Raw genomic sequence first — 18,213 nt, 5'->3', positions numbered from 1 at the left:
CACTCCCTCTTCCCACTGCACACAGCACGAATGCTGAAGACTCCCTGATTTACAACAAACTGTGACTTGTTTCTTTGACTGTGTGACAGGATTCCAAGCTGAGATTTAATTGTGATTTGGAATCCTGGTTTGTATTGTAGGCAAGAAGTAAGCCATGTGTTTCTGATTTTGGTGTACCAGCAAACTTTGGTTTATTGCAGATCAGGAAAACTTTCATGTCAGAGGTGTGCATTGAGTGGGGTGGGAGGAGAAGAACATGGTATACATTGGAATTTAGGAGGATGAAACAGGAACTTAGATAACTACAGCGAGTTTGGCAGTGTACTCATTACAAAGCTACACGAGCACCCCATAGGATGCTTACGAAATCCTATGAGATGGTGGTAAAGGCTGTGAGGAAGGAATTCTACTCAGTCTCCATCACATCCGCTAGCTCTTGTCCAGCATAATTCTTTAGAGTAATTTGGTCTTTACCATCATAGGGAGGGACTCAAACAAATATAGGAATTTGGCCATTAGCTCAGAGGCATTTATGAGCCTTTTTGCAGATAAAGTCACTTCACTGCAACCTACCTGCCAGTGTTGATACAGTATGTGAACTAGAGACCTCTTGGCCATCTCAGGATTTGGTTTTCAATTCTTTCAACCAGCTCTCCCCTGGTGATGTTGACAAGGTCCTGGGTGCTGTTGGGCTGACCACGTGCCTGTTTGACCTGTGTCCTTTGTGGCTGGTCAGAGCTGGCGATGAGAGGATTTGGGGCCCTATGACAGATATCAACTTCCCTTGGAGACAGGGATGTTTCCAGAGGGTCTGAAGGAGGCCATGGTCATACCGCTTTTGAAAAGGCCAGCTTCGGATCCTGCAGATCCAGCCAGTTACTGCCTAGCTTCTAATTTGACATTTCTGGGTAAGGTAATTGAGAGGACGGTAGCTGAACAGCTCCAGGTTCCTGGATGATGTATCGGCACTAGATCTGTTCCAGTCTGGCTTCTGACCTGGCCATGGGACAGAAACTTTGCTGGTTGCCCTGACAGACGACCTCCATAGACAGCTGGATCAAGGGGGGGGGGGTTGGCACTACCGTTGCTGCTTAATCTCTCAGCAGCATTTGGCACAGTCAGTTATGATCTTCTGACTCACCGCCTCGCAGACATGGGAGTCCAGGGTAGAGGGAGGTAGCCCTGCGATGGTCCTGCGGGACCTTATGCAATTCCGCAAGGTCTGTAAGGCTGAGATGCTCGGCCAGGCCTTTGATTGAGGGCAGCAATGGTTTATTTGGGCTGGCATCTCTCCCCATCTCTGCCCCTGCTCTTCAGACATTTTGTGAACTTCCCCCTCCCCACACACTGTGATGTCCTGATAGTCCAGACTGTATACAAAATACTCATAGGACGTGGTCTGAGACTGTTTTTAGAAATTTTAATGTTTGTTTATTGTGCTGTTTTTAGTCTATGTATTGTTTTATTACATATCACGTATATCGCTCAGAGCCCGGTTTGCCAGGATTGGGCAGTTAATCAAATCTAGTCGGTGAGGCCGATGACAAGTGGAGGACTTCCAGTGCTGACAAACCATGATTATGTGTAAATGTAAGCTTTAACTGGCTGGAGTAAGTCCAGTATATAAGAATGGGCTGTTGTAACAATGCCCTGAGGATTTTATACTGAGTAATTTGACCAAATAAATAAGTTTTAAAGAAATCTGTCCCTGAGCAAATTAGGACTGTGACATACTGTAAAGAGCAAAATATGATGGACCATTTTTTTACTTTGCATGTAGGTAATAGAGATGCTGGGTGTCTTGAGGGCTTGAAAGATAATCCGTTTCCCCGGATGATAGATTTACTAATACAGCTGCCCTTGTGGATTTGTTGCGGCAAGTTAAGTGCATTTGGCACAACCAAAGCAAAATGAAGAAGAGAGAGAGAGCACATATGAGGACATGAGGAGAGCATGAAAGGAGCAGATGTGCCCAAAAGCTGCGCAGACGAAGTTGGGAGAAACTTTTCTTTCCCTGTAGCTCATGCAGAAGAGCAGACATTGGTGCCTTGCAGCAATTAGGAGCCACTGAGTTCGTAAACTGGCAGCTAAGAGAGGACTGGGATGAGAAGACTGTGCTCTCACAGGCTAGATGAAGAGCTCCTTCTGGGAGAAGAGATGCGCCCACCTGTAAACTGGCTGCTTAGGAGGCCTGTCCTTAATGCTCAGCTATGCGTACTGTGGAAGGAGGGAGTGGAGGGTGGGTGTTCCAGCAGGTCCTCTTCCTTGCCGAATCACTAGCTTCTCCAGGTTGTGCACTTCATTTGGAAAGAGAATGTGAAGAGGCTTTGACTGTGTGAGAGTTAAGGGAGCGTGCTGGCAAGGAGCGGAGGCACTTGCACAGATGCTGCTGGGAGTTCAAATCTCAGAGTAAACAAAATGACTTTGCTCAAGAGGAAGGTAATAGATTCTGGGCCACAGGTCCCTAAGCATCTCTCTCGCTCACTCTCTCTGCGCCTCCCCAACCTAAGATAGGGCAGGACTCCTCCCTTTCTAAATGGATGCAAGCATCTCCTTTCTGAGGGGTACATGACTGACCCTGCCAGAATGTGTGGATTTGAATGGGGAGCAGGACTTCCCTTGTTTACTCATCTCACTCCTCAGCTCTCACCTCTTGAGCAGAGAAAACAGGTTTGTAAGTCTCTGAACAGATGGCTCAAGCCGGTGACTAATGAGCTGTTATCTCTGCCGGTTCTGGCCTCTCTCTAGGATACACATTTGAAGTGGAAACCCAGGGAAATGTTTGATCTTTGCTTGTACTTAGCCTGTTTTAAAAGCATGGAATTGCTGCTTTAAAAGTAAGCAGAGTAGAAGTTGGCCGGTTAGGCCATTTATGGAGAAGCAGGGCATGTGTAAGAATTGCTAGCTGGCACAAACGCTTCTGTTTTGTGGCACAGGTTGGCCCTTGGGGCATGTGTTTTGAAAATACTAGAATTGTTGCTTTTGTATCAGGCTGAGATCCTTGCTGCGCCTTACTCTAATAACAATTGGTTTGGTTGTACTTTCTAGTTATCTGTGAACCTTGGATGTCCACCCCAAAAACATTCTGTTTTTTGTGTTTTCAAGGGCACCTCTTCCTTGGCTTCCAACAAAGATGGCAAGGACTAAATATTACCCCAATAGTGCATCAGCCCAGCACTCTGGAACTTGTGAAACTCTTATGGCTAGAATCTGACAGTGGCTGAAGAGCTTGGCTGTCCACAGAGAAGGCATGTTGTATGGGAAAATAGACTTCTCACTTCCAGTACACTCTGTCTCCCTGGATTATAAAAGGAAGGTGTTGCCAGTTCCATATGTGACCCCTTAGGAGTTCAAGTAGATCAAGTTTAAATGGGTGCACTAGATTTACAGTACCACTCTAAGCTAAGTTAACACCTTTCCATGTCAATGGGCTTAGATGAGCATAATAATAATAATAATAATAATAATAATAATAATAAATTTATTTTTATATCTCGCCCTTCCCTGCCAAAGGCAGGCTCAGGGCGGCTAACACGACACGGTATATACCATGATTACAGTAAAATACAATATTATTACAAACAATTAGACAGTTAAAACAAATAAATTACATTCATAAATTAAGTTAAAATTAAATCAACAGTTAAACCGTTATGAATTCTAAGTTTCAGTGCTACAATTCAGTTGTATATAAGAAGGCTAGATGTCATTTCTCGGGTTTCATCTTAACGCGAGCTCGAAGAGGGCAGTTTTGCAGGCCCTGCGGAACTGATTTGGGTCCCGCAGGGCTCGCACCTCTTCTGGAAGTTGATTCCACCATTGGGGAGCCATTGTTGAGAAGGCTTGCTCCCTCGTTGATTTCAATCTAACCTCCCTTGGTCCAGGGACTTTTAAAAGGTTCTGAGAACTAGATCTCAGTGCTCTCTGAGGAACATATGGGGAGAGGCGGTCCCTAAGGTAGGCAGGTCCTCGGCCATATAGGGCACAACCAGTCATTCAATATTAATTAAGCCCGCAATCCTGTGCACACTTTCATAGGAGTAAACAGCAGTAAATACACAGTGGGACCTTCTTCTGGGTAAACATGTATCGTATTGTATTGTACTACAGCAGTGCAATTCTGTGCAGAGTTACTCCAGTAGAAGGCCTTTCATTTCTGTGTTTTTTATAGTGGAGTACTTTTGCACTGAAGCAGAGCTGACCTACAGTCTTCAAGGATATCAGTCATCTTAACCCTCTAGCCAGTATTACGGTGGCTGAGGTTCTGTGAAATAATTCTATGTATTTTCTTGTAATGCTGCTGATGTACATCCAAAATGACGCTATTTCTGAGGCTGCATTCATGTGAACAGCCTTGCTGGAGGGGTTTATTCCAGCTTTGCAGCCTTACTTTACAAGTGTTCCCATTGATGCAGAGAGAGGAGAGTATCAGTCATGCAAAGAAGCCGTATGCAGTTTTTATTTCATGCATTCAAGTAAGTTGCTCTGATTTTACACACAGATGTCATTTGCATAGTGTATGAAGTACATCGCACTTGGTCCTTTGATGACAGCTGTAGAGATTAATCACCCCCAACCTCTTTGAGTATTATTTCTTTTTAAATACTTACGTATCTGGGTGGGGGGCGGGGGGGGCGTAAACTTCTGCTCCATTGTAGATTGCAATACATTGGAACAGACATAGGAAAATGTCTTGAGGGTGACCCATCACTAGCAGTTAGCTGATACGTGTGGATGACACATCTTTATACTAAACCTAACAATTTGGGAATGGATAGGACCTGGCTCAGTCCATAATTGGTCTATGGTTTCTCTGTTTGAAGTACCCCGTGCTGGTAGCTGCAAGAGACAGACAGAATATATACTTAAACAGTAAGGCAGTTCTTAGTTTCTGGCCTGAAGGCTCCTGTACTTTCATGCTGCTTAGTCACATATATGAGAATGGGGAAGATAAGATTGAGCTGGTGATACGCAGCAATCACCCTGTGTCATTGTCCGGTGTGTTCTTCCTCTAGACTCTCCACAGAATTCTCTTCAGTTCTCCTCTGCCAGTCTTCAGTTTCCTCTCTACCTCACTCTTGTTTTCCTGTTTCTGCCAGGATGATTACGTACTTAACAGAAGCAAATTAGCCTCAATCATCTTGAATTAATTGATTGTGGTGGAGAAATCCTCTTTGGGGTATATTTTGATAGCTCAAGGTTGCTATGAGAGTGTGGAGGGTCAGTCACATTCCAGAATAAGCAAATGTGCCCCGGGGGGGATTGTCACATACCACTGTCCCAGCAGTCACAACACACTTCCTTCCAGACAGATACATGCGCAGTTAAGTGGAAACTGTTAAGACAATTACTGCCATGTAGTAAGCTCTTGCTTCCCCATGCGCCTTGAGTAATTAACAACCCACCTGGAAGCACCTGCTTCAAAGTTAACTTCTCCATTGGTTGGTTTTAAATTTACAAGTGAAGTTAAGCCTGGTTTCCAACCCTGGGCCCCTATTGGCTGACAGAGCGATTTTATGCAAAGTTATGCCAAACTAAGCCCATTGATTTGACTGGAATGATTCTACATTTAATTGCATGGTAAGAGGCTTCAAGAAGATTTCCAGCACCAAAAGAAAACAAGAGGCGCTTCTTTGGGAAAGGAAGGAACAGCAATCACCACCTGGAGGAATTATTTATTTATAAGCTGCCTTACTGAGACTCTAGGTGGGTTACAAAATTTAAAACAATGTAGAAGGAACAGTATAAGACATGATGCATAAGAAATACAAAAACTAGATTAGAAATTAGAAGAAAAATACAGTAAAAACAGTAAAAAATATTCATTCTAGCTCCAGTTGTGGGTGAATAGATGCTGATTTTTTGGCTTTCTAGAGTCTCTAGCTCAATAAATTATCAATGCTGAGCAAAAATGTTAGAATTATGTTCCCATCTTATTGTGTTTCCTTCATTGTCTGTTTTGTTGGTGCCTCTTTCTCTCTAAGTAGCTTCTTGCCAGCTGGTGCAAGAGGAAAGTAGAAGAACTTCTCTTGATACCCTTCATCATTGCTGTCTCCATCCTGCATGGCTCTTTGTTGACATGGGATCCCTTATCCCTCTTGCACTCTAGGCTGTTTCTCTAGGCAACTGGCCCAATTAGAACCCACAAGACCTCATCAAAAATAGAGTTGCGACCAGTTAGACAAGTAGATTTGCGACAACAATGTCAAATTTAGGAATAAAAAAGTATGTTAGAATTTAAAGAAGGTCATGCCCAACCATGCCTTATATACATCTGCTACATTGAAACAAAGTGTGGAGGAAGCACAGGTGGAAGAGTACACCTTATTGCAGTGAGACTGCATACTGGATCTCTAGAAGAAGCCCTAAATCCTTCCCTAGGGCAAGAGTGCCCCTAGAGTGTCTGGGATCTTGAACCCCTGGGAGTTTACATTAGAATGCCCCATTCATTTCCATTCCATGCACCATCCTGTGGCTCAGGGGAGGGACTGTGGCTCGGGGAGGGACTGTGGCTCAGTGGTAGAGCATCTGCTTGGGAAGCAGAAGGTCCCATGTTCAATCCCTGGCATCTCCAAAAAAAGGGTCCAGGCAAATAGGTGTGAAAAACCTCAGCTTGAGACCCTGGAGAGCCGCTGCCAGTCTGAGAAGACAATACTGACTTTGATGGACCAAAGGTCTGATTCAGTATAAGGCAGCTTCATATGTTCATATCCTGCCAGAGGACAAAGGACAGTCTGGTTTGAGCCAGGATACCTATTTGTTATGGAAGTTCAGAGCCATTACAGGATGCTCCATGGAGGTGGGCCGCCTGTATAACTCTCTGACTGGTTGCAGTAGCTTCTGACATCAGAGGTGGGGATTTGTGTGGGATTGGAGAAATCACTCTTAGAGAGGAAGATGACTTAGGTCCAGTTCCATTGACACTGAATATGTGGACCTTTGAGAGATGCCCTTGCCTTCAGTTGGAACTGGGTCCGCAGGAGGTTGGGTAGAGATTAAGGGTGGGATGGAATGAACTGGCTCTTTGGCTTACTGAGAAAGTTCTTGGAGGACTGCTGCCTCAAAGTGCCGCTGATGTACAGGAGCAAGCTGTACCAAGTGGACACTGAGGTTCTGGCAGTGCTAGGTAGATAACAAACATATGTATCCTGTGACGCAACCATTCCAGAAGCCTCTTGACCACTGGAAAGTTCATACCAGAGGTTGCAAGGTCCTTGTGGAAGAACAGCCATGCAGAGGCCAGTGGGATGTAATGAGGAGTGGCAAAGAGATGAAATCAGCCCCTTTCCTCCATGGGGTTGCTCTGGCAGAAGAGGAAGAAGGAGCAGTTTCACCACTTTGCCCTTCCTTATGCCAGCTCACTCAACTCTGCACATGTCCCAGTTTGGTGTAGTGGTTAAGTGTGCGGACTCTTATCTGGGAGAACCGGGTTTGATTCCCCACTCCTCCACTTGCACCTGAATGGCCTTGGGTCAGCTATAGCTCTGGCAGGAGTTGTCCTTGAAAGGGCAGCTGCTGTGCCCCACCCACCTCACAGGGTGTCTGTTGTGGGGGGAGAAGGTATGGGAGATTGTAAGCCGCTCTGAGTCTCTAATTCAGGGAGAAGGGCGGGGTATAAATCTTCTTCTCCTTCTCCTTCTCCTTCTTCTCCTCCTCCTCCTCCTCCTCCTCCTCCTCCTCTTTCTTTCTCTTTCTCTTTCTCTTTCTCTTTCTCTTTCTCTTTCTCTTTCTCTTTCTCTTTCTCTTCCTCTTCCTCTTCCTCTTCCTCTTCTTCCTCTTCTTCCTCTTCTTCCTCTTCTTCCTCTTCTTCCTCTTCCTCTTCTTCCTCTTCCTCTTCTTCCTCCTCTTCTTCTTCTTCGTCCCTTCATCCTGGGGATTATCTTTCTTATAGTCAGAAGGAAATGGTGAAACACAGGAAAATGTCATATTCCCTGCACAGGAATTGGGGAAAGGGGAGAGACCTAAGGTCTTCCCTAGTGACAAGCACCACCTGCTTTCATACAATTAAATGGCATAACTAGTAAGATGCTTCTGGTCTGCTTTTACTCTAAGGGCGTTCTATGAAGGATGCGGCATTGCTTTGAGAGTATAAGTAGCCTTATATTTCTTTTTCTTTCTTACATGTTAACATAAATACATAGAAAAGCTTTTGGCATCTTTTTACATGCACAAAGCATTGTTAAAATTTTGAAATGTTGAAAATATGAGTGGGATTGGAGGGGGGACTGGGGATTATTTTGTCCGTTGTTACTTGTTGCTTAAACATCAAAAATGAAACGTTAAGTTCCCCAAACTGTTCTGGGCATGGGATGGTGATAATGGACATGGGCACTATCCAGTTGGTAAGTACACTAGCCACGCCCAAATGTGCATCTTTTTATTGCAGCAACAACCAGCCATACTTGTAGGGGGCAGTGCCGACTTTTTCCAGGATACTGCTGGAAGCACAGTGAGGTCTGTAAAACCAATTTCACTGAAGACATGTTGGAACACAAACATCTTCAGTGTGCAATTAGGCAATGAGCTCTAAATACTGCCTCAATTCTCTGATATTGCCCTCATTACTTTAGTTGGCTGAAAGTCTGTCAATTGACCTAACATGAGAGAATTAAGGATGTATCATTGATGGCAGACTTTGCTCTCTCCCCCGGGCACCTCTAAGTTGGTGGCCATGAGGATCGAAGAGCCAGTGTAGTCCATCAGACAAAATGCTGATCTTAGGAGACCTGGGTTCAGATCCTACCTCTGCCATACACTGGTAATTATTTGTCCAAGAACACATAGCACAAAATTGCACACAGTCAATGGGGAGTAACTGTAACATGTCAATTCAAATTGCAGTCCTTATATGGAGTGAGCCTCATCAATCTTGGGCAGACTTACTCCTGAGTAAATATCTGTTGGATCAGGCAGCACAAAAATGAAAATTTTATTTGGAAAAATGACTCTGTGGCTTGAATCCTAAGGTACCATTCTCTGGCCTAGCAGAATGTCTTTTCAATCTGCATAGGAGAGAAGAGAGATCTTTGCCAATTGCTCTTTTTCTGCAGACTCCCAAGTAGCTCCATGTGTCATGCTTCTGATCCAGTGTCCCATGTGAGCTCTGTCTGGGGTGGGGGTGCCTTCCTGTAGTGGGACTCCACTCACACCACTTAAAATCTAAGCACATATGTTTCCCTCACAAGAAACGCACATTTTACAATGCTGAACAGAACACTGACTATTTGAACCTAATTTCTCCAGATAAAGGGCCAGTTTACAATTTAACACATTGGCTTTATCAATTTTCCCAATAAATCTGTGTCTTCTTTTTCAACAAGAAATTTCTAGGATCTTGGGATATGAATTTAAGAAAATTGCAGAGACTTTTCTGTTGGGATTACAAATGGAAAAATTTCCAAAAGAAGATAGAACTATAGTTTGGTACTTGCTTTCAGCTGCTAGGACATTATATGCGCAGTTGTGGAAGCAAGAAAAAATACCAGAGAAATGGGATTGGATTGTAAAAGTTATGACATGGAGTGAAATGGACAAATTAACAAGAATTTTAAGAGACTATGACTTAGAAGTGGAAAAAAGTTCAGAAGATATGTAGAAAAAGAGTGGAAAATTTTTGATAATGATTAAGTCTTAGAAGGAAGAAGAATGTAAATTTTTGTTTTTATTAGTTAAGGGTACCTTTTAATATTAGTATTATAAGTAAATAACACCGGCGGGGGTCAAGTAACGGGGGGAGGGGTGGTTAGAAAGTAATATATGGGATAGATAAAAAGAAGTTATTAATGATGCAGGGATAAGATATTGTTACCATATGTTACTAAATAAAAATTGTTTTAACCAAAAATCTGTGTCTTCTTTGATCTACTAAGGCCACTCCTGCCTCAGCCTCAGTTTCCTTCTTGTGAAATGGGAATAATAATTGCCAGCTTTACAAAAGAATAGCAAAAGTAGGTAGCATTAAATGTGCCAGATATCTGCCAACAAGCTACACGTTTTAAGTATGTTTTGTCACTCATAGTGCTTATGGACGCATCAGTGTACTTTATTGTAAGATAACATTTTGCTGATTTCAGAAGCATAGCCACCAATGGCTTATGGTTACCATTTTTTTTCCGTAGCTGACAAAGATAAACGGCATAGCTCTTTGCGCTGTGGATAGTTCATTGAGCTATTGGAAATGTTTGCATTTTTTAAAAAGAGGGGAGTGCTGTTGTTTATGGAGTGTGGTAGTTTAGTACTGATCTCCTCTCTCCCGCTTTTTCCTTTGTGTGATTGCAACTGAAGCAGGGACGGCAGAAGAAGGCCCAGATACTCGGAAACGGGGAAGGATCAAAGGATTCAGACAGCTCGGCAGGCCACCGGGGAAGCTTGAGCCGAAAGCATGGGCGATGGAAGAGTCGCCCAGACAACCCAGGTGTCCTGGTGGCCAAGGTAGTGAGAGCCGTCACGGTGAAGCACAAGCCTGGACGCAGGATGCCAGTCTACCTGGATTCCTCGAGCAGGAGGAACCTGACCGAGCTCAGAGGGGATGCCCAGCTGGCAGTGTTCCAGCACGGGGACACAGGCAGTGTGGAAGGGGCACCACAGCCCACCGAGAACAACTTCACTCCCAAGTGTGAGATCACGGGGAAAGATGCGCTGTCTGCATTAGCCAGAGCCAGCAGTAAGCAGTGTCAGCAGGAGATTGCCAATGTGGTGTGCCTGCACCAAGCAGGGAACCTAATGCCACGCTCTCTGCCCCGGCAGTGCCAACTCTCAGGTGAGCACAGAATGTACCTTGGAGTGCCATCGTCACTTTGCCGATGCTTTGAATTCGCTTGCCTCAGAGGCATTTACGTGTACTCTCTGAGAGAACAGCAGATCATTTCTTCATGCATACATGTGAAGCTGCCTTATACCAAGTCAAATCAATGATCCATCAAGCTGAGTGCTGTTGACCCTGATAGGCCTCACTACCAAAAAACGTCCCCGGGTGCTGTGAAGCAGATGTGTGCTGGGTGTTCCTGGGTGAAACTTGATTTCCAAGGAGCCAGTGTTTGCCTCATTGAGGGCTACGCTTAGCTTTCTCTGACAGCTTGCCCTTTCAGCCAGTGCACAACCTTTCCCTCTTTCCCTGTCTCTGACACCTCCCTGAACAAGAGCATAAGAAAGTTTAGACCAGGGGTGGCCAAACTGCGGCTCAGGAGCCACATGTGGCTCTTTCACACATATTGTGTGGCTCTCGAAGCCCCCATTGCCCCATCAGCGGACTTGGAGAAGGCATTTCTCTCTTTAAATCACTTTTCCAAGCCAAGCCAGCTGGTGGCTTGGAGAATACATTTAAAGTTGCTTTCTTTCCACCTCCCCCATCTATTTGCCTGCCTGCCCTCAAACATCTGATGTCCATATCTTATGGCTCTCAAACATCTGACATTTATGCTACGTGGCTCTTACTTTAAGCTAGATGCAAGTGGGCAGCCGTGTTGGTCTGAAGCAGTAGAACAAAGCAGGAATCAAGTGGCACCTTTAAGACCAACAAAATTTTATTCAGAACGTAAGCTTTCGCGCGCTCTCTTAAGCACACTTCATCAGACAAGGGGATCAGGTATTGTGTGCTGAAATACAAGCAGTCTGGCAAACTAACTGGTCACATAAAACTGTGGCTAGGCCATTTGGTCTGGATAGCCATAAAAGATAATAAAATTCTCTGCCAAACGGTGCTTCTGCAAATCTAGGTGAATTTTGTGATTCGCTGCCAAATGGTGCTTCTGCAAATCTAGGTGAATTTTGTGATTCACCTAGATTTGCAAAAACACCATTTGGTAGAGAATTTGATTACCTTTTATGGCTGTCCAGACCAAATGGCCTAGCCACACTGTTTTATGTGACCATGTGACCAGTTAGTTTGCCAGACTGCTTGTAATTTAGCTCACAATTACTTTAAGCAAGTTTGGGCACCCCTAGTTTAGACTATCAGAAAAGTTCAGAAAAGGGCAACTAAAATGATTAAAGGGCTGGAACACCTTCCCTATGAAGAAAGGTTGAAACGCTTGGGGCTCTTTAGCTTGGAGAAACGTCGACTGAGGGGTGACATGATAGAAGTTTACAAGATAATGCATGGGATGGAGAAAGTAGAGAAAGAGGTACTTTTCTCCCTTTCTCGCAATACAAGAACTCGTGGGCATTCGATGAAATTGCTGAGCAGACAGTTTAAAACGGATAAAAGGAAGTACTTCTTCACCCAAAGGGTGATTAACATGTGGAATTCACTGCCACAGGAGGTGGTGGCGTCCACAAGCATAGCCACCTTCAAGAAGGGGTTAGATAAAAATATGGAGCAGAGGTCCATCAGTGGCTATTAGCCACAGTGTGTGTGTGTGTGTGTGTGTGTGTGTGTGTATATATATATATATATATATATATATTTGGCCGCTGTGTGACACAGAATGTTGGAGTGGATGGGCCATTGGCCTGATCTAACATGGCTTCTCTTATGTTCTTATCTTCTGGCACGTAGCTCCTACTGAGGGAGCATTTACAGCTAGGGTCGCCAACAGACCAGGAAAAAAAATATTCTGTCCTTTTAATAAAGGCTTGAAGTGCAGGAATGGACAGTTGAAGCTTTTCGCTGCATGAAGGTTAAAAAAAATCAACTACTGTTTACTACAAATCACACTGATTTTAAAGGGACAGACAGAGGGACCAGTTTGGATGATAACCCTAATTTGTTTCATTTAATAAATTATTTATTTATTTATTTATTTATTTATTATTACTTTCAATTTATATCCCGCCCTCTCCGTAAGCGGACTCAGGGCGGCTTACAACATCGTAAAATACAATCAATCCAATAAAACATATAAAACCATAATTTACATATATCAGCTTTAAAACCATTCTACAGCGCTATTTCAGTCTATTATAGGCGGTATTGACTTTTCGACTATGATCGCCGGCATTCTGTAAGATGTCCGGTGGCAGCCCTTTTTCAGTCAAACCGCAAAAGCCTGTTTAAACAATTCGGTCTTACAGGCCCTGCGGAACGCAGACAAATCCCTCAGGGCCCTTATAGCTTCTGGGAGGGTGTTCCAAAGTTCTGGTGCTGCCAGAGGACAAGACCCCATAAGAGAAGCCATGTTGGATCAGGCTAATGGCCCATCCAGTTCAACACTCTGTGTCACCCCATATTTGAGACCTGCTCATAAAGCCCCACTTGCAATAACCAAAACAGCAATTGCATCAAACAACATTCACGTGGCTGCTGATATGAAAATTAATTTCTGCCTTTTGGCTAGTTTCCCACACCGTCAGCTTTGGGCACTAAGTAGACCTAGAGCCTTACTTCTGTGAGAAAGGTCATTGTGTCTTCAGGAGACTGGCTTCTTTCTCCTCTCTGTGGGGACAGGTTTAGCCATGCTGGCTACCATGATGATTATTCCATGTGTGATCTCTGCAGGGAAAGTCAGCCCAGTGATCCAGTGGGATGAGAGCAGGATGCTTCAGGTCTCCGTGAGCGAGCCAGTCCGGATTGCATACATGTTGGTGGTTCATGGGCGAGCCATCCGCCAGCTGAAGCGCCTCATCAAGGCCGTGTATCATCAGCAACATTTCTTCTACATCCATGTTGACAAGGTAGGCTATGTGGACATCCAGAAGTCCGCCAGGTTCCTAGAGCAACTGCCTTCCTCATTTGGTGAGGCCCAGCACAGAGTATCTCTCTCATAAGTCTTCTGTGTGCCACTTGCAGAGAACATAGAAGAGAGCATTTCTGTGCTCTCATCCTGTGTCGGCCTTAAGTGAGAGGCAGTGACTTCTGCCACTCTTTCCTTATCTGAATGCCTTGCCAAGTGAAGCAAATTTCCCTACTAAAAAAAAAAAAATTCTGAGGTGTCTTTGTACTGTGTTGTAGAGAAGGAAAGGAACAATATGAGGGGTGCCTGTGACCCGTTTTCCTTCTGAACTGAGTTAGTGTGAGCTAGCTCACAGTTTTTTAGCCTCTGGCTCACACATTTTAGCTTCTGGCTCGCACATCTGGATGGCCCCAGAGCAAAATAATTTATGCAGTAGCTTAGTTGCTCACTCACAACTTCAATGCCAATGGCTCACAAAGTAGAATTTTTGCTCACAAGACTCCATAGCTTAGAGGGAGCGTTGCCCGTAACCACTTTCTTTATCAATAATACGTCGTGGACAGAGGGCTGTACTCTAACGATGCTCTGATGGGGCACGTAGTTGGTAAAACTCTCCATGTGCAGGGAAAGAGTGGTGGAAGTGGATGTATATAGCCCAGGGGCTAACATGTCATTTCCCGTTTTCCTGGAAGTTCCTTGAATGGCTTTGGAGGACGTAATGTACAGCAGCTCTAATTTTTGAGGAAAACAAAGAATATACATGGGCTAAATTAAAATTTTAGCTTTCCTGTTTACATAGCCCTCTTGTTTTCAATTATGCTAACCTGATAGACTTGCTTGATTATTGGATTTGTTTAAAATGTGTTTATGCCACATTTCCGCTCAAATAGTGTTCCCATGGTGCGAAGTATAGTAGGAGGTCTGAAAAATTAATATGCCTGGGACTGTCATAGCTGAAGGACTGCCTCTTCCCATGTGTGTCCTGAAGGGCTTTGCGCTTGCTGGACCGAGATCTGCTGGTTATCTCTGGCCCAAAGGATGTCCACCTAATTAGGGTTTGTAGAATCTTTCGGGATCAAGTGCCATGTTCTACTGGAGAAAGTTTTCCTTCCAGACGTTTCGTTCTCAGCTGCGGAGAACATCCTCAGTGGCGGTGCAACCGGAGCAGGCGCTCAGACCTTCTTGGCTGCTGTGCATCTCAATGCATCTGTGCAATCTCAATGCACAGCAGCCAAGAAGGTCTGAGCGCCTGCTCCGGCTGCAACGCCACTGAGGATGTTCTCCGCAGCTGAGAACGAAACGTCTGGAAGGAAAACTTTCTCCAGTAGAACACGGCACTTGAGCCCGAAAGATTCTACAAACCCTAATGATGTTACCAGCCGTGAAAACCTGAATTCTTGGATGTCCACCTAACCTTGACCAGGACCAGGACTTTTTTTGCCCTGACTCTGACCTGGTGGAATCTTCTACAACTGGAGATCAGGACCCTGCGGGACCTTTTATCATTCTGCAGGGCCTGTAAGACTAAGCTGTTGCATCAGGCCTTTGGCTGAGGCGGCAGGTGTACATTTCAGTTGACCTTCCTGTTCAAATTTCCCAAATTCCCACTCTGTTTATTTATTTACATCTATGTGGCCCAATAGGTCATCCTGAAAACTGCTGCTGCCTTATGATTATTGTTTTAATGATTTTAAATTGATGTAATTTATTGTAGTTTGCTGTTGTTGTGATCCGTTTTGAGCCCATTTGGGGAGGGCAAAATAAAAATCCATTAAATGGATGGATGGATGGATGGATGGATGGATGGATGGATGGATGGATGGATGGATGGAATTAGAGGCAGAAGCTCATATAGTCTGAGGAGAGTGTTAGGGATACAGGTAGGGTAGAAGTAGTCTGGGGTGGGTCTTGCTTGATCTACAGTGGCTCCCAGTTTGCTTCCGGGTCCAATCAAGGTGCTGATATTGACCTTTAAGCTTAGTATGGAGGATCTGCTAGAGGACAGGCTCAAGGCCAGCATTGTTTAAGGATTCCCTTCTCCCATAAGAACCTAGCCAACCACTCTGATCATCTCTGGAGACCTTTCTTTGGTTGCCTCTTCCATCTGAGGCTGGATGAATGGCAACCTGAGAAAGGACCTTTTTGATTGTGGCATCAATTTTTTGGAATTCCCTCCCCAGGGAGTTTCCTCTGTCTGCCTCTATCGTTGTCTTCTACCAGCAGGTGAATACTTCTGTTTCGTATGGTGTTTCCACGCTGCTATTGGGTCCTCCTCCCTGGTTGTGTTGTTCTGTGTGTTTGTCCGTTTTATATCTTTGACTGAATTGTTTTAAAGATTTTATATACCTATGAATATATTTACATTTTTAAATGCTGTTTTAGTGGCATGGGAATGTTTTAAATAAAATAATGATATGGCCCTTTTGCTGACCACTGAAAGCACTTTCTCCTGGCTTTTTGTTCTTTTTTTAACCTTTAGGAAAACTGAATAGTTTTTTGGGGGGGAATTCAACTAAAGAAGACCAGAAATCTTTTGGGGGTATTTTTTTTTTTGGGGGGGGGGTTGTGTGTGTGCATGTATGTGTGCACCAGGAAGTCATGGTGACCTTTGGTGACTGATCCCCGCTGGGGGCATGGAGGATATTCAGAGAGGTGACTGAATAAAGCCTGCCTCTGGGCCCTGGTATTCCAAGGAGGTCTCCCGTCCAAGTAAGAGAGAGCCAGTTTGGTGTAGTGGTTAAGTGTGCGGACTCTTATCTGGGAGAACCAGGTTTGATTCCCCACTCCTCCACTTGCACCTGCTGGAATGGTCTTGGGTCAGCCATAGCTCTGGCAGAGGTTGTCCTTGAAAGGGCAGTTGCTGTGAGAGCTCTCTCAGCCCCACCCACCTCACATGGTGTCTGTTGTGGGGGAGGAAGGGAAAGGAGATTGCGAGCCGCTCTGAGACTCTGTCCTTGAAAGGGCAGCTGCTGTGAGAGCCCTCTCCAGCCCCACCCACCTCACAGGGTGTCTGTTGTGAGGGAGGAAGGTAAAGGAGATTGTGAGCCGCTCTGAGACTCTTCGGAGTGGAGGGCGGGATATAAATCCAATATCTTCTTCTTCTACTTGCCATAGTCAGCCCTGCTTATCTGACATGATTGGGCTTGCCTGGGCTATCTAGATCAGGGCTAGACTAGAAGTCTTGTAAATGAAAGTTCAAGCCTGTTCAGGCTAATCTGCACTGTGCCTCAGAGCTTTGCACTGCCATGCACATTCCTAATCACTTATAGAAAGGGAGGAAACAGACTGAACTGTGATCCTCCTCAGGATGCTCTGTAGAAGTTGAACTTGGCACTCAGTTTTCTCTCCTGGTTCCTGCCCCTTACAGCGCTCTACTTACCTACATCGTGAAGTGTTGGGGGTGGCCCAGCATTATACCAACATCCGGGTCACCCCCTGGAATATGGTCACTATCTGGGGTGGAGCCAGCCTGCTGAAGATGTACCTGCGAAGTATGAAGGATCTGCTAGAGATGACGGACTGGCCCTGGGACTATTTCATCAACCTAAGTGCCACAGACTACCCTACAAGGTTAGTGAGGCAGGGTGGGAGGAAGAGGCAGAGCAAGGAAGACCTGCAGGATATGTTCTTCTGTGATGCAGAGTGTTGGACTGGATGGGCCATTGGCCTGATCCAACATGGCTTCTCTTATGTGACACAGAGTGTTGGACTGGATGGGCCATTGGCCTGATCCAACATGGCTTCTCTTATGTTCTTATCTAATCCATGAAGCCATCCTATACTGAGTCACATCATTGGACTGGATGGGCCATTGGTCCTTCTCAGTACCTAGATTAGTGGTCTTCTACATTTCCTGAGCCCACCATTAACCACCCAAGAGTAGCATGTACTATACTTCACTGGTGACCAGTGTTCCTTCTAAACTGAGTTAGTGTGAGCTAGCTCACAGATTTTTAGTCTCCAGCTCACACATTTTTGTCTTGGCTCAGGAAAGGATGACCCCAGAGTACACTAATTTATGCAGTAGCTCACAACTTTAATGCCAGTAGCTCACAGCTTTAATGCCAGTACCTCACAAAGTAGAATTTTTGCTCACAAGACTCCACAGCTTAGGGGGAACATTGCTGGTGACATGTTAGAAAATCATGCAACAGGAAGAAGAAGCATTACGGACCTGCTGGTGACAGGATCCAAGTTCAAATGAGATTGGAGGATCAGTTGGCAAGGGGCAGGAAGTGGCTGGACCCACTGCCCCAGGCAGCCTTTGCGCAGCTGAAGATGTTTAATTAGTACCATTTAATGTTAGGTGAAATTCCTGTAGTGTGTACTTGATATGCATAAATCCATTAAGCTGTTCAGTCAGTTTGTGCGGTTATATACATTTTGTTCATCTTATCTTTAAACTGCTGGATTCTTTGTCCATTTAGAATTTACTCTGATACAATTTTGGTTGCTCTAAATTCCTGTCTTGCCATTATCTTTTTAAAGACTAATGACTTGGTTGAGCCACAGCCCCCCCCCCCAAATTCCCCCATTTATATTAATTTCTCCTTTGAATTACTGCCCCCTGCAGGACCAATGAGGAGCTGGTGATTTTCCTGTC

At 44.8% G+C, this 18,213-nt stretch overlaps 1 protein-coding gene across 2 annotated transcripts in view; it reads left to right on the top strand.

Annotated features, from left to right (window-relative positions):
* XYLT2 (xylosyltransferase 2) overlaps nucleotides 1-18,213 on the top strand; it is a 71,307-nt gene that overhangs the window by 16,989 nt on the left and 36,105 nt on the right. Inside the window, exons 2-5 of one of the 2 annotated variants that reach the window (XM_060252219.1) lie at nucleotides 10,288-10,759; nucleotides 13,436-13,611; nucleotides 16,978-17,180; nucleotides 18,184-18,213. The exon at nucleotides 18,184-18,213 is cut by the window's right edge and continues 51 nt beyond it. In XM_060252219.1, the coding sequence (XP_060108202.1) occupies nucleotides 10,288-10,759; nucleotides 13,436-13,611; nucleotides 16,978-17,180; nucleotides 18,184-18,213 (881 nt within the window). Of the gene's footprint in view, nucleotides 1-10,284; nucleotides 10,760-13,435; nucleotides 13,612-16,977; nucleotides 17,181-18,183 lie in introns of both variants that reach the window. The other variant, XM_060252218.1, reaches the window with a different exon arrangement.

This window comes from Heteronotia binoei, chromosome 13 (genome assembly GCF_032191835.1).
Source record: "Heteronotia binoei isolate CCM8104 ecotype False Entrance Well chromosome 13, APGP_CSIRO_Hbin_v1, whole genome shotgun sequence".
Lineage (NCBI taxonomy): Eukaryota > Metazoa > Chordata > Lepidosauria > Squamata > Gekkonidae > Heteronotia > Heteronotia binoei.
This window is presented reverse-complemented; position numbering and strand designations above follow the sequence as displayed.